Genomic DNA, 16,161 nt, shown 5'->3' with positions numbered 1-16,161 from the left:
AAAATAACCTATATAAAATATCTCAACAATTTTTCTTATATTGATTTCATGTTGAAATGGTAATATTTTCAATCTGTTGAGAGAAGTATGATACACTATTAAAAATATTTTTATTTTTTGAGATAGAGTCTTGTTCTGTTGCCCAGGCTGGAGTGCAGTGGCACAATCTTGGCTGGACAGCACCCTGGACAGCATCATTTCCCACCTGGCAGGGCAGTCTCCTTACTGGGAAGTCAATGAGGCACTAAAGAAGGCTCAGGGGACAGGGAGGACTTCTGTTGGGAAGAGGCTCCTAGACCCGGTTCTGCCTTTGACTTGCTGGGGGTCCTTGAGAAAGTTACTTCCCCTCTTTGGTCTCAGTTTCCTCAGGTGAGAAATGGGGGGTTGGGTCAAATGGTCTAAGGTTCTGGGAACCTCTAAATCAGAGCCCGTAGCTGGTGGTCAAGATGAGGGAGAGGCCCTCAGGGTCAGCCGAATGCCTGAGATGCAAGATGGGCCCAAAGATGAGCAACCTGAGCACATCAGGTGGGCTCAGAGCTGGCGCATGAGCCCCACAGCCTGCAGAGCAGCCCTGGACTTAGAAGCCCGCTTGCACCAGCCCGGTGGGACTTCAGAGATGTGGGGCCCAGCCTCTCCTACTATTGCAGGGCTGAGGGCTGGGAGCTGCAGATTCTGACCCCACAGCTGCCTTAGACATGCCAGATGGGCTGCGGTGAGACACACCCCTCTCTATGAAATGAGCAGTCAGTCCAAATAGATACTCCAAAGAAGGGCTGTGGGAGGGATCCAGCACCACTGCACTAGAGCCTGGGCAACAGAGCGAGACTCCGTCTCAAAAAAAAAAAAGATGAAGGTTTTCAACTTTCACTAAAGGCAGAGTAGCTTGTTATAGATTAGCTTCCCCACAAGAACAGTTAGAGAAACTGGACAAAAATGTACCCCCCCATCAAAAACAATTGTTTGAAGGTAATGGGAGACCTCAGCCAGAACTTGAGTGACCAGGCCTGGGAGGTGAGCCTGACAGTCTGTAGTGCTTTCCCACATTTGGTGATTGGTCAACAGTAGAGGGCTAAGAGGCTAAGAAACTGAGTATTAGGAAGTGGTAGTTAACAGGCTGGAAAGCCTAGGTGAATGTTTGGCACTCTCACAGAGCTGAAATGATCTAATGAGAATTTGGGTCCCAGGAAGGAGATGGGACCTTGGTGGCAACTCTGGAAGGGCCACCCCTAGGAGTCCAAATGAATAAAAAATAGACCAGCCGTCACAAACTAAAACCTGCTTTGGACTAGCTTAGTCCCAAACTAGATGAAGGCAATCTGCTCTTACTCCAATTGTGTGCCATAAAGTCAAAGTCAATACTCTCTGGAGGCAGATAAAAGTTTACTAGGAATGCCATAAAACAAAACAAGACTAAATGAGAAAGACCAAGAAGAAAAACAATAGAAACATACATAGATATCAGAGTCCTCAGGTAGAAACTTTTTTTTTTTTTGAGATGGAATCTCGCTCTGTCATCCAGGCTGGAGTGCGATGGTGTGATCTTGGCTCACTGCAGCCTCCTGAGTAGCTGGGATTACAGGCGTGCGCAACCACGCCCGGCTAACTTTTGTATTTTTAGTAGAGATGGGGTTTCATCATGTTGGCCAGGCTGGTCTTGAACTCCTGACCTCAGGTGATCCACCCCCTCTAGGTCTCCCAAAATGCTGCGGTTGCAGGTTTCGGCCACAAGGCCTGGCTAGTATTTTACCACAATTTAAAGTAAATTTTTTTTTTTTTTTTCTTTTTTTCAAGTTTGTGCTCAGACTATATTCACACAGTGACATGGCGGCTTACACTTCTGTAGGCCTTGTTGACACTGCCGACTTTTAGATATTGATGATCTTCATCTTTTTCTTGTCTCCTCGGTAGAAGAATGGGATGCAGGAGTTGCTGCCTAATCCTGGGCGCTGCTGGGCGTTCTTCATCCCACAAAACAGCTGCATGATCTCCTGTGCACTGGGGTTGTCCTGCGGAGAACCCTCCCCAGCCTCTCCTCCTGCAGGCTCCACGCTGCCAGTGTGGCTCATATTACAAAGAACTTTGGAGGGAGGGAGGCAGGGCTCTGAGCACCGCTCCTCGTGCTCTGGCAGCCTCTCCTGCATCTTCTCTTTCTGCTCTCGTATCCTCTCCTCCTTCTCTCGCATCTTCTCCTCCTGCCCCCACATCTTCTCCTCCTGCCCCCACATCTTCTCCTCCTGCCCCCACATCTTCTCCTCCTGGTCCCGCATCTTCTCCTCCTGCTCCCATATCTTCTCCTCCTGCTCCTGCATCTTCTCCTCCTGCATCTTCTCGTGTTCCCACAGCTTCTCCTTCTGTTCCGGCAGCCTCTGCTGCTCCCACATCTTCTCTTCCTGCTCCCACATCTTCTCCTCCTGCTCCTGCATCTTCTCTTCCTGCTCCCACATCTTCTCCTCCTGCTCCCGCATCTTCTCCTCCTGCCCCCGCATCTTCTCCTCCTGGCCCCACATTTTCTCCTCTTGGTCCCGCATCTTCTCCTCCTGCCCCCGCATCTTCTCCTCCTGGTCCCGCATCTTCTCCTCCTGCCCCCCCATCTTCTCCTCCTGGCCCCACATCTTCTCCTCCTGCCCCCACATCTTCTCCTCCTGCCCCCACATCTTCTCCTCCTGGCCCCACATCTTCTCCTCCTGGCCCCACATCTTCTCCTCCTGCCCCCACATCTTCTCCTCCTGGCCCCACATCTTCTCCTCCTGGCCCCACATCTTCTCCTCCTGGTCCCGCATCTTCTCCTCCTGCCCCCGCATCTTCTCCTCCTGGCCCCGCATCTTCTCCTCCTGGCCCCACATCTTCTCCTCCTGCCCCCGCATCTTCTCCTCCTGCCCCCACATCTTCTCCTCCTGGCCCCACATCTTCTCCTCCTGCCCCCGCATCTTCTCCTCCTGCCCCCGCATCTTCTCCTCCTGGCCCCGCATCTTCTCCTCCTGGTCCCGCATCTTCTCCTCCTGCTCCCATATCTTCTCCTCCTGCTCCTGCATCTTCTCGTGTTCCCAAAGCTTCTCCTTCTGTTCCGGCAGCCTCTGCTGCTCCCACATATTCTCTTCCTGCTCCCACATCTTCTCCTCCTGCTCCCACATCTTCTCCTCCTGCTCCTGCATCTTCTCCTCCTGCTCCCGCATCTTCTCCTCCTGCCCCCGCATCTTCTCCTCCTGCTCCCACATCTTCTCCTCCTGCTCCTGCATCTTCTCTTCCTGCTCCCACATCTTCTCCTCCTGCTCCGGCATCTTATCTTCCTGCTCCCACATCTTCTCCTCCTGCTCCGGCATCTTGTCTTCCTGCTCCTGCATCTTCTCCTCCTGCTCCCGCATCATCTCCTCCTCCTGCATCTTCTTCTCCCGCTCCCGCATGCTCTCCTCCTCTCGCATCTTCTCCTCCTGGTCCCAAGTCTTCTTCTCCTGCTCCTGCGTCGTCTTCTCCTCCCGCACCTTCTCCACGTGCTGCCACATCTTCTTCTGCTCCCGCATTCTCTCCTCCTTCTCCCGCAGCCTCTCGTCCTGCTCCCACATCCTCTCCTCCTGGTCCCACATCTTCTGCTCCTGATCCCGCATCTTCTCCTCCTGCTCCCGCATCTTCTCCTCCTGCTCCCACATCTTCTCCTCCTGCTCCTGCAGCCTCTCCTCCTGTCTCCACATCTTCCTGCTCCCGCATCTTCTCCTCCTGCCCCCACATCTTCTCCTCCTGCCCCCACATCTCCTCCTCCTGCCCCCACATCTTCTCCTCCTGGCCCCACATCTTCTCCTCCTGGTCCCGCATCTTCTTCTCCTGCCCCCACATCTCCTCCTGGTCCTATATCTTCTCCTCCTGCTCCCATATCTTCTCCTCCTGCTCCTGCATCTTCTCCTGTTCCCACAGCTTCTCCTTCTGTTCCAGCAGCCTCTGCTGCTCCCACACCTTCTCTTCCTGCTCCCACATATTCTCCTCCTGCTTCTGCATCTTCTCCTCCTGCTCCCGCATCGTCTCCTCCTCTTCCCGCATCTTCTTCTCCCACTCCCACATCCTCTCCTCCTCTTGCATCTTCTCCTCCTGGTCCCGCGTCTTCTTCTCCTGCTCCTGCATCTTCTTCTCCTCCCGCATCTTCTCCACCTGCTCCCACATCTTCTCCTGCTCCCGCATCCTCTCCTCCTTCTCCCGCAGCCTCTCATCCTGCTCCCACATCCTCTCCTCTTGGTCCCGCATCTTCTCCTCCTGTCTCCACATCTTCTCTTCCTGCTCCCGCATCTTCTCCTCCTGCTCCCACATCTTCTCCTCCTGCTCCCACATCTTCTCCTCCTGCTCCCATATCTTCTCCTCCTGCTCCTGCATCTTCTCCTGTTCCCACAGCTTCTCCTTCTGTTCCGGCAGCCTCTGCTGCTCCCACACCTTCTCTTCCTGCTCCCACATATTCTCCTCCTGCTTCTGCATCTTCTCCTCCTGCTCCCACAGCTCCTTCTCCTGCTCCCGCAGCTCCTTCTCCTGCTCTCGCAGCCTCTTCTGTCTCTACATCTTCTCCTCCTGCTCCCGCATCTTCCCCTCCTGCTCCCGCAGTCTCTCCTCCTGTCTCCACATCTTCTCCTCCTGCTTCCGTATCTTCTTTTCCTGCTCCCGTAGCTCCTCCTCCTGCCTCCACGTCTCCTCCTGCAAAGTGTTGGTTTGAACCTCAAAAGGAAATAGACTTATGAACTAGCTATATAAATGTAATCTATAAAGTAACGGTTTTCATCTATGATTCTTTAAAAAAATTTTTAAGCCCTAACACTGAGGTTCTGATTTCCCAGGCAGGGCCCCAAATTTGTAGATTTTTAGCACACTCTAGAGGATTCTATGGTGGGAGCAGAACAAGGACCCAAATTTTCCAGCTCTTGGCTGGACCCTCCCCATACCTTGCATGATCCCTAGACCATGTCCCAGCCGGATGCTGCTCCCACACCCCCGGGGCTGCAGCCGCTCACCTGTGGCAGCAGGATTTTGTCCCTCTCCAGTTTCCTTTTTAGCTCCTTCACGTTGAGCTGGATCTCAGACTTTTCAGATTCTGCAAGTCGAAGTTTTTCTTGTAGTTCGGCATTTTTCTTCTTCAGCTCCTCATTGGTTATGCTATGGCCCGAGGCAGTAGAGAAAGGAATGAACGAAGAACAGAAAGGACTGCTTTGGTGATCAACCCTCTACTCTCGCCTCACAAGCACAGAACCGTGGCACTGGAAGGGACCCCAGGAATTAAAAGTCCTAGGTGGCAGGCCAGAGAGAAGACATGAGTTGCCTGAGGCTACCCCATGAGTCAGTGGCACAGCCGGCACTAGAGCTTCCCTGTGCACACATGAAAACCTGTAGGAGCCTCTCCCCATGCTCACCTGTACCCCCCACCTCCCAGTACACCACCCACGCTAAGGGCCCCCAGACCTCCCATCCCACCTTCCCCCATCCTACATGTTCCTGTACAGTTCCAGACTCAGGGCGTCCCTCTCCTTTGTTAACTCCTCGATGTACTGCAAATAGAGAAAGGTTAAGTCAGGACAGAGCAGGCAGAGGAGCAGCTGGACGACCAGGAACAACTGCTACACTGATACTCCACAGTAACACTCCCTCACTCTCCATCACACCCGACATGTTCTCAAGGCAATTCCAAGCCCATGGTCTCATTTGTTTTTCTTTTTTTTTTCTCTTTTTCTTCTTTTAGAGATGGAGTTTTGCTCTTGTTGCCCAGGCTGGAGTGCAATGGCGCAATCTCGCCCCATGACAACCTCCGCCTCCCGGGTTCAAGCAATTCTGCCTCAGCCTCCTAAGTAGCTGGGATTACAGGCGTGCGCTACCACACCTGGCTCTCACTTGTTTTTCAAAGAACTCAGTAAGGGTAGAAGGGACAGGGAAAGAGATTGAATTGATAGCTGGCTAACAGGGGCCCAGAGAGATCAGATAATATTGCTATTGTTATTACTGTTATTACTACCACTGTTGGAACCTTTCTTGAGTGCTTCACCAGGCACTATATTAACAATCCCATTTAATCCTCATAACCTCCATAGGAGACGGTTACCATTATTACCTCTATTGTGTAGATGCAAAACATGGGGTATTAAAAGTTAAATGGTTGCCTAAGATCACTTTGACAGAGCTGGGATTTCAACACCCAGGTGTATCTGATTCTCTAAGCCCATTCTTTCCCTGGGGGTAGGGGCACAGATAAGAAGGAGGAAATTGATCCTTTGTTGACTTTTTGAAAGAATGATACATTGGCATAGTCCAAAACTCAGAAGGTAGAGAAGGGAAATATCTACCCCACACACACTGTTCCTGTCTCCTGAGTTTTTTATGAATCCTTACAAATATGTTTTTATGTATGTTACCATAATACGTACACACACACACACACACGCACATGCACACTTATGTGTGTTCCCTCTCTCTACACAAATGGTAACATACTAAAGATACTCTTCTGTACCTTCATGGTACAAATACCTTAACCCCTGCCTAGGACTTGGTCAAGGCCACAGCCAAGTATGGGCAGGGCAGGCTCTTGGCCTTGGAGCTCTGTGTCCAGTGCTCGCTCCCCACAGTGCCCCCCAACTCACCCACAGCAGCTGACTCAGCCCCAACCTGCCTCTAATAACCACACACAAAAGCAGCAAGAAATGACCCATACTATCTTCTGGGCAGGACACTGCATCCTGCAGGAGGGACCTTTAGGCTCATTCCTCCATCTGCGAAGCTGGGATCCCAGGAGACTGGGGAGGTGATTGGACTTACCCTGTCTGCCTTCTTGTGCCGTGTGGACACAGCAGAGAGAGCCCGCAGTAACTCTCCTGCAAAGTGCCAGGAATGATGCAAGTGGCCGGCGAGATCCTTGGACTCTCCTGGAATGAGAGAGGTTGAGACACAGCCCAAAGGACTCCCCCTAAAGGCCTGTGAAAGTGCCAGGTTGAAGGATGATGGGGTGCCCAGGTTCCCATCTTCAAATTTCCTGGCAGCATCCTGGCTGTAATAGAGCGCTGTCTCCAGTTCAGTTTTCTGACACGTGAGAATTCGTATTGTATGATCCTGGGCCTTTGGGAGAAAAGCAAGTGCTGAAAGAGAAGCAAAAAAACCTTCTCCAGAGGACAGGAGGGAACTTCACACCCTCCACTCACCTCTATCTCCCGCCTTAGGGCTTCCTGATGTTGGTGGCTTGCCTTCTTTTCCTATAGAAAGAGGAAGACAGAGCTCTTACGAGGGGGAGGCAGAGATCCACAGCAAGAGACATGCCCCCAGAATGGCACCAATGCCCCAGGACAGGCCCACCCATGGGACCAGGTTATCAGGGACCCTGTGGGGATGGGGTGGAATCTTGGGGGTGAGCCTTCTTCCCCAAGCTGGGAGTAGGCGAGATGAGACGGGCCTCTACATCTGAGTGCCCTCCAAACCCAGCAGTCATGTCGTGAGCAAACAAATCACGTTACTTCTTTCAGCTGCGCTCGGTTCTGTTGTTTCTGTGGGGAGAGTCAAAGGAAGGTGACTGAGGGTGGCCCCCTGGACTCTATTCCCCAGGCCAGGAAGCGGTACGCAGGGGTCAGGAATGGATTTTAAAGGGCAACGTTCTCAGACCCAATGGGAACATGAAGTGGTAAACTCTCAACTCCCAAAGAAGAGATTTGGGTCTTTGTTGGTTTTTGCCCTCAGCCACAGAACTGAAAGTCTGAAACTAGATTATCTCAAAAAGACAGTAACATAAACCTTCAGAGATGGAGTGTGAGAAAAGCCCACCCTTCTGCCAGCTTGTGATTTAGAAAGGTGCATTCATTCAACAAACATTGAGCAAGTACATACGGGCCAGGGTCGGTTCTTCACAGCTGGGATATAGGACGGAAAAGGCAGACAGGAGCCCTTGGCCCCAAGATTTCCATTCTACTGAATCTTTAAATCTCAGACTCTCAAAGTGAACAGAACCTATGATACTCTCTAACTCTACCTCCTCAGGAAACGCAAGCCCAAAGAGGAGGGGAGTTTACAGCAGGCCCTGGACTAGAGATTAACACAAAAACAACAATAACAAATCTGATTTAAACTTCACAAATGTAAGTAAAACATTACCACCCCTATTTTACCGATGTGAAAAGAGAGGCCCAAAGAGCTCAAGCAATTTGCCCTAAATCATGTCCCTGGTAGTTGGAGAGGTAGGATTCAAACCCAGAATTCTTATCCAGTACCCGGCAGTTGTTCCTTCCACAATCTTAACAGTTACCCTCTACCCCCTCTTATGCCTCCTGTCCTCAGGAGACCGGCCAGCCAAGACTTACATCCTCAGGTGAGTGGCAACCACCAGAAGTGGTTGTCTCAGGGTTAGTGCCATTATTTATTTTCTTCTTTTTGGTGTCAGTTGCTCTGGTACCAACACCAGCAATGTTCCACTGACGATAGTCTGTGAACTGTGGAAAAGAGGAGCAGTGATACTCATGAGAACTACAAGCTCCTACAGTCACTTTACAGTTTATACAAAATACTCTCATAGACGATCTGATTTAATGCCACCAACAACTGTACAAGGTGTTGTCACAATCACTTAGTGACTGAGAGGGATTGATACCATGGCTAAAAAAAAGGCAATAATGGAACTTAAACTCAGTCTTCTGATTCTGAGCTCTGGGGTTTTGCCACAAATCGCAGCTGCCAGGGACCAAAACCAGAGGCAGAGGTAGAAAAGTAAAAAGTAGACAGGAAAGTGTACACTGTTTGGTTTACAGTCACACATCCTCACACATCTGTTAGTGTGAAGAAGTGCACCACCACCTCTCAGACTTTTACATCAATGTATCCTCAGGGCAGAAGGCAGCTTTTCTGTTAAATCTGGGAATTTAACAGAAAGAGGACAACCCAAGATTCATTTCAGTGAGAAGTCTGGTATACTTTTAGAAATCTGTGTGACTGTCATCCGTAAGAACATTAATGTTTTGTCTCTCCCACGAGAATCAAGGGAAACTGATGCTTCAGAAAGATGCCCCATATGTATCCTGTGGCACTCAAAGTACCCCAGGTTGAGATGAGATGAGGAAGATTCAAGTTGTCAAGTCCAGTTTCCCAAGATCTCTTGCACAGAAGATGAGCAAATCTCACTTCAGAGATCACTGACTGACGGGCAATCTGGTCCCAGAACCATGGAGAATTCAAATATGAGGTGGAGAACTGAGAAAAAAATGTTAAAGTCTCTCTGGAGAGTAGAAGCCTGGGAGAAAACCAAACAAAACCCGTTCTCCCATTTCCACCAAGAGACGATGTCAACATTTTGAGTTCACAGGGGGAGGTGTAGGCTTTTCATACTGTCAATGTCTGTGTTAAGGGAGTAAGGCAGCCTGAAACTTCTCACTGCTAGGTCACATGGTCCCTACTTCCCTTCCAGCTGGAAATCTGTGCTGCAACCAGAGGAAGCAGAAACAGGGTGAGAACACTTAGGGGACGGGTCCTAAGATCAAAGGCCAGTCTTGCAGCAGTAATGACAGTTCCTAGAGGGACTGTGACATCACTACATTTCACTCCTCTGTGGGGTGGTGGAGGGCCAGGGACACATCAGTGCTATGCCCAAGTTGCCTCTTTGAGGTTGGGGAGGGGTTCACAGGGTTGGGACCCAGGTCCTTGGAGACGTGAGCCCAAAGAGCCCAGGGAGGTAGGGCTTGGGGCAACGGGAGGTGAGGGCCAAGTATGGAGCGGGGAGCCCCAGGAGTCACCTGCCCAAAGTCACCCTGGGGCGACTGGTGAGGGCAGGTGCTGGGGCACACAGGTCCTTGGAGACACAATCCCAAAGGGCCCAGGGAGGTCAGTTTTGGGGTAATAGGAGGTGAGGGCAGAGTACGGAGTGGAGAGCCCCAGGGGTCACTGGCTCAAAGTCACCCTGGGGTCACTGGCAAGGGCCGGGGCAGGACTGCTGAGGGGGTGGGGCTGGCTGAGAAGATTTTGATTGGGGGAGCCCAGTGGCACTGGGGGGACCCAGTCCAGTGTGCCTCTGGAGTGGCATGGACTCTGGCAGATGTTCTGCCATGGGAGGGGGCCTGGGGCTGGGTTGGGGTTGGGGTGCCGCAACCCAGTGAGTTTTACCTTTTTCTTGGCCTCGGCCAATTTGTTCTGTCTGGTTTTTTCTGACATCATGGGGTGGGGAGGGAGGTGGGGTTGGGGCCACATCAGCGTGATTCAGACGAGGACAACGCTACACCTCCAGTCACGTACCACGCAGCTATGTGACTGAGCCAGAGGAGGCGTAACCAGGGCTGCACTAGAATGCAGAATAGGGGCGTGGCCTTAATGCTTCAAGCCCATTGGTCAGTGAGAAAGATGAAAGGGAAAGGAGGCGGGGCCAGGCAGCCACGTGTCATGAAGGACCTGTGATGTCACAAGGAAAGCCGCCCATGCAACTGCTGTCCCTGCCCACTCCAGGAGAGGGGCGGGGCTGGCTTTCACTTTAAAAACTTTAAACCTTTATCACCTTAATCGAGATACAAATCCTATTAAAATGGAAAATTTACAGCATGCTTGATGATTAATAAAGCAGACTATATTATCCAACATTCCAATAAGATAATCACAATGATTTCTCTTTTTTGGAAAAAGTTTCTCTTATTCTCCTACATTATTGTTAAGTTTTTTTGAAAAAAAAAACAAGAAACATGTCTGATATCTTTAAAAACACAAAGCTTTTGAGCTGGGTGCAGTGGCTCATGCCTGTAATCCCAGCATTTTGGGAGGCTGAGGTGGGTGGATCACCTGAGGTCAGGAGTTCAAGACCAAAATTTTAGTATGTATTTTAGTATTTATTTTAGTATTTAATGCATCATTTAGGGCTACATGTAGTCACAGAAAAAATAAATCTGATTCAGTGACTTAAAGACATATAGATTTCATGGCCGGGCGCGGTGGCTCATGCCTATAATCCCAGCACTTTGGGAGGCCGAGGCGGGCGGATCACGAGGCCAGGAGTTCAAGACCAGCCTGGCCAATATGGTGAAACCCCATCTCTACTAAAAATACAAAAATTAGCTGGGCATGGTGGCGTGCATCCGTAGTCCCAGCTACTCTGGAGGCTGAGGCAGAAGAATCGCTTGAACCCAGGAGGCAGAGGTTGCAGTGAGCCGAGATCATGCCACTGCACTCCAGCCTGGGTGGCAGAGCAAGACTCTGTCTCAAAAAAAAAAAAAAAAAAAAAGAAATATAGATTTCATTTTTGTCACTTAAAACGTGCAGAGGAAGGCAGTCCAGGGTTCTTTTCCGTTTCCTGATACTTCCTTAGCCATGTTTTTATTTTTGTGATTACAATGTGGCTGTTGTTTTTCCAGGCCTTGGATTGCCTTCCAGGGAGGGAAAGAGGAAAGGTCAAAAGGCTGAGTCTGTCTCTTTTTAGCTGAAATACATAGATTTCTCAAAAGTTTTAAGATTATACTGAAATTCAATTTTCATCTGTTTTTTTGTTTTGTTTTGTTTTTTTGAAATGCAGTCTTGCTCTGTTGCCAGGCTGGAGTGCAGTGGCGCGATCTCGGCTCACTGTAACAACCTCCTCCTCCACGGTTCAAGCAATTCTCCTGCCTCAGCCTCCCGAGTAGCTGGGACTACAGGCATGTGCCACCACGCCTGGCTCATTTATTGTATTTTTAGTAGAGACAGGGTTTCACCATGTTGGCCAGGATGTTCTCGAACTCCAGACCTCGTGATCTGCCTGCCTCTGCCTCCCAAAGTGCTGGGATTAGAGGTATGAGCCACTGCATCCGGCCTGCAGTTTTCATCTTTTGGCTGCAAATAAGTTGTGTCATTATTCCCAGCTATGGGAGTGTTTAACTGGGCATGTTGCTTCCTCTCTGTTAGATAGGTTTTAAGATTTATGAATAGGTACTGAATTTTATCAATTGCTTTTTTCTTTCTTGATTGAGCATTTTTTTTCTTATCTTTTTATGTTGATAAGGTAACTTAGTGATTGGCTTTTGAATGTTTAACCTTGCATTTCTGGAATTAAATCAACTTTGTTGTGATATATGATTAATACCATTTTATATGTGGTTGAGATGGGCTTGCTCATAGTTCATTTGGTAATTTTATACTTAACGTTCACAAGAGGAAGTGCAGTCTAAGTTTTTTTCCTGGTGATGTCTTGTTAGGTTTTTTATTTTTCTTTTTTGTGAAGAAGTCTTGCTCTGTTGCCCAGGCTGGAGTGCAGTGGCGCGATCTGGGCTCACTGCAAGCTCCACCTTCCAGGTTCACGCCATTCTCCTGCCTCAGCCTCCCGAGTAGCTGGGACTACAGGCGCCCGCCACCACGCCTGGCTAATTTATTATATTTTTTAGAAGAGACGGGGTTTCACCATGTTAGGATGGTCTCGATCTCCTGACCTTGTGATCCACCCGCCTCGGCCTCCCAAAGTGCTGGGATTACAGGCGTGAGCCACTGTGTCTGACCTATAACCAATTTTATAAAGACTCGAATATCTCTCCCCTAGTTAAGCATATAACTCTATTATAATGCTACTTCCAAAGGAAAACCCAATTAAACTTAAGAAAACCACTTCCATTTAATTAAAATGCCTTTTCCAGAAATTCAACCTGCTGTAAATATGAGGTTCTCTTATAAACTACAAAATCTTTCCTTTCTTATTTTAACTATCATGTATACATATATATGTAACATACATACATGTGTGTGCTTCTATATATATGAGCCTGATGACTCGTGACTGTCCCTGCACATCTGGCCTTCCATCTGCAACAGGGACAGTGGCAGATTCAATGCTTAGCTAATTTTTCCTTGAACAGACTCCATTACTCACTCGTATATTTCACTGACTGAAAGAACCAAGCAAATGATCTGATGGTTTTGGTAATTAAAAAACTTCCTGCCAGCATGCATTTTCAGCAACTGTCAAAGGTATTCCAGGGTGATAAATTGCTCCTGCAAGGGTCTGATCAATTTATTTCTCTTGATCATCAGGTTCAAGGGACTTCTTGTCTATAAAACAATGTCCCTACGAATATTTTGATGCAGCTGCTAGCAGTATCCTTGGAAGGCTGACTGTGTATGCATTCCTTCATAACAGTAAGTCTCAGGCTGAAAAAGGACTCATAACTTTCTCTCAACTCCAAAATATTTAAAGTTGTTCTTAATCACCGGTTTGGAACCTTTTGAAGAAGTAGAGCAAGAAGCGTCTTGTTTCTAATCTCTGCAAAAGAAATAGATGCTACTTCTAGTACTCTCTCCGTTCTTAGTCATTTGAGGTGCACGAAGGAGCTAGGGAATATTGGTTGGTGATATTCACCAACCAATATTTCAAAAGTCAACATGAGGAAACCCGTATGTCAAAACTGATTTGTCGAATACTTCTCTTTTCTTTTTTTTGAGACGGAGTCTCGTGCTGTCACCCAGGCTGGAGTGCAGTGGTGTGATCTCCGCTCACTGCAAGCTCCACCTCCCGGGTTCATGCCATTCTCCTGCCTCAGCCTCCCAAGTAGCTGGGACTACAGGTGCCCGCCACCACACCGGGCTAATTTTTTGTATTTTTAGTAGAGACGGGGTTTCACCGTGTTAGCCAGGATGGTCTCGATCTCCTGACCTCGTGATCCGCCCGCTTTGGCCTCCCAAAGTGCTGGGATTACAGGCGTGAGCCACTGCGCCTGGCCTATTAATTTTCTTATTTAGTATAAAGAGGTGAAAAGTAGATCCTATTTACTGTAAAAATATAGTAACTCATCATTTAAAAAAAACAACGTATCACCCATGATCATCTCATTGATTCTGAGATATTAAGATGAGTGTAAGAGACAAGAATTAGAAATAATTTCTTTTCTTTTTGAGTTGAACATTTTGTACTGCACATCACTCTACCTATTCCAATGCAGCAACTTAGGAAAGTCAAATTAGAAAGGCATCCTTCATTTTAAGCTAGATATCTTTGTATTTGATCTTTATCTCCATTGCTGTGTTGAGTAGAGAGGTCTGAAATATCTTGTTCTTTATTTCTATAATAATAACAAGGATATATTCAGTGAATAAATAATAATGAGGATATATTTATTGAATTTATTCATTATGATAATATGTCTACTTATGTCAGAGAGAAATTGTCAAAATATCTGGTGGAAGGAAGGAGAATCTTAGCTGTTTGTCCTTGTCTGTTCCTTGCTTGGAACTTGATTGTAAAGGTAGATCTCTCTGTCATTTACCAATAAGCCACACCCCTATCTTTACAAACTATCCTGTCAGTAGATATTATTGCCACACAGAAGACCTGGAAAGATGTGGAAAAATTTATCCTCGTTTCCTACTATTTTCTGAAAAACAACTAATACTTAGGCTGAGGTTGCGGGGATCAGGCCTTCATATGTGAAAGCAATCTACTAAAATATAAAGTCTGGGGAAACCTCAGACAGTACAGGGTTCAGTTTTGAAATCCGGTCACTGGCTATGAAAGCATGCTTTTCTTTTAAATACATCAAATCTTCTGTTAGAGTTTATCACGATTAGACAGTGTAATGTTTTTCAACTTTTTAATGGTAATTTTCAACACTAATTTTTAAATTAGTTAATCTTAATTATAAGAGATACAGTACACTAACTTGAATCTTTTTATGAACTCTGTAGACAAAAATCCCCAAATGTCTGTGATAAAATCCACACTCAGGTATTCTTATGTGGTAGAAATATTTCTCTTCCAATTTTTTGCCATGCTATGTCATGCTTCTCCCACGAGGACAATGGTTGCCCTGTGTGGGATTATTAAAGACCAGCAGCGTTCATAGACCTGGGCGGGACATGGTGTAAAACTAAACAATTAGAATATGTCATCTAGGTTATTTAAGTCATCTGTGCTGTAATCTGTCTTTGTCCTAAAATCTAATAATTCTGAAGAAAAGCAAATAAAGATGACTCTTTCCAGAGTTACGAATACTGTTAAATACCTTTCAGCTTGCAAAACACTTGCATGTATATTTGTATGTATATAAGTGACATCTATCTGAAATTGTATTTGTGCCTTATGAGAACTCCATGAAGAAGGTATTATTTGAGATGGGTATTTTTTTTATTTATTTTATTTTATTTTATTTTTTGAGACGGAGTCTCGCTCTGTCACCCAGGCTGGAGTGCAGTGGCGCAATCTCGGCTCACTGCAAGCTCCACCTCCCAGGTTCACGCCATTCTCCTGCCTCAGCCTCCCGAGTAGCTGGGACTACAGGCGCCCGCCACCACACCTGGCTAATTTTTTGTATTTTTAGTAGAGACGGGGTTTCACCGCGTTAGTCAGGATGGTCTTGATCTCCTGACCTCGTGATCCACCTGTCTCGGCCTCCCAAAGTGCTGGGATTACAGGCGTGAGCCACCGCGCCCGGCTGAGATGGGTATTATTAAGAAATTAAGATGTGGATTACCAGGGTAAGTCATATTTCAATGTGCAACCTCTGCAAGTCCACAGGGTGTGATATGGACATTAAGGAGATCTATGGACGAATAGTGTATGATACCTTGACAAGTTGACAAAATGTAAAATAGTTGAATGGCCATAGAAAAAAACCAGCTTTTTAGCCCCATAGGCCGAGTGATTCAGGAGGGCTGGCTACAGGCATTTTGGAATGGAAGATGTTGTACCAACAAATCAAGCTTAGGTTCCTGGCAATTTGCCCACATATAATATGTGAAAGTTCAGATGTGAAATAAATCTGCGGCTAATAGTAAGAACCTAGCCACAGGAGTTAAAACTTATGGTTCTGGGACCAGATGGACTGCCTTCTAATCTTAGTCTTACTACATTTTAGCAGTAAAACCTTCAGCAAGTTATTTAGCCTCCAGCATCTCAGTTTTCTCATCTGTAAAATGGTGATAATGCTACTCTTACATTGGGTTGTAGTAGGATAAAAGGAGAAAACGTATGTAAAGGATTTAGTAGAAACTTATTAAAATTAAACAATTATTATTTCTCAATTCTAAGATTCTAACCTGCAAAAGGCATAAGGCAGCTGCTGAGAACAGGGTGAGAAGATAGGGATTCGGTCAGGAAAACTCTTGTTTCCCTGTTGCTGTTGGTGGTTTTGTTTGCTCATTTGTGTGTTTTTTTTTATTAATCATTTTCACTTGTGTTTATTGACAAGCTTAATCAATAACGCCATTGACATTTAGTAAAAGTAAATTTCCTTAAGTGAT

At 47.3% G+C, this 16,161-nt stretch overlaps 1 protein-coding gene across 1 annotated transcript; it reads right to left on the bottom strand.

Annotated features, from left to right (window-relative positions):
• Nucleotides 1-1,974: 1,974 nt before the first annotated feature.
• GOLGA6L2 (golgin A6 family like 2) lies at nt 1,975-10,266 on the bottom strand. The gene is given in 10 exon segments (XM_063794609.1): nt 1,975-2,921; nt 3,019-3,094; nt 3,214-4,689; nt 4,983-5,124; nt 5,455-5,513; nt 6,775-7,071; nt 7,155-7,205; nt 7,464-7,493; nt 8,301-8,429; nt 10,090-10,266. Coding segments are annotated over 10 exon segments (3,198 nt in total). The 5' UTR covers nt 10,174-10,266; the 3' UTR covers nt 1,975-2,067.
• Nucleotides 10,267-16,161: the final 5,895 nt, after the last annotated feature.

The sequence above is a fragment of the Pan troglodytes genome, chromosome 16 (assembly GCF_028858775.2).
Source record: "Pan troglodytes isolate AG18354 chromosome 16, NHGRI_mPanTro3-v2.0_pri, whole genome shotgun sequence".
NCBI lineage: Eukaryota > Metazoa > Chordata > Mammalia > Primates > Hominidae > Pan > Pan troglodytes.
The sequence above is the reverse complement of the archived record's forward strand: the minus strand, read 5'-3'. Positions and strand labels throughout refer to the sequence as shown.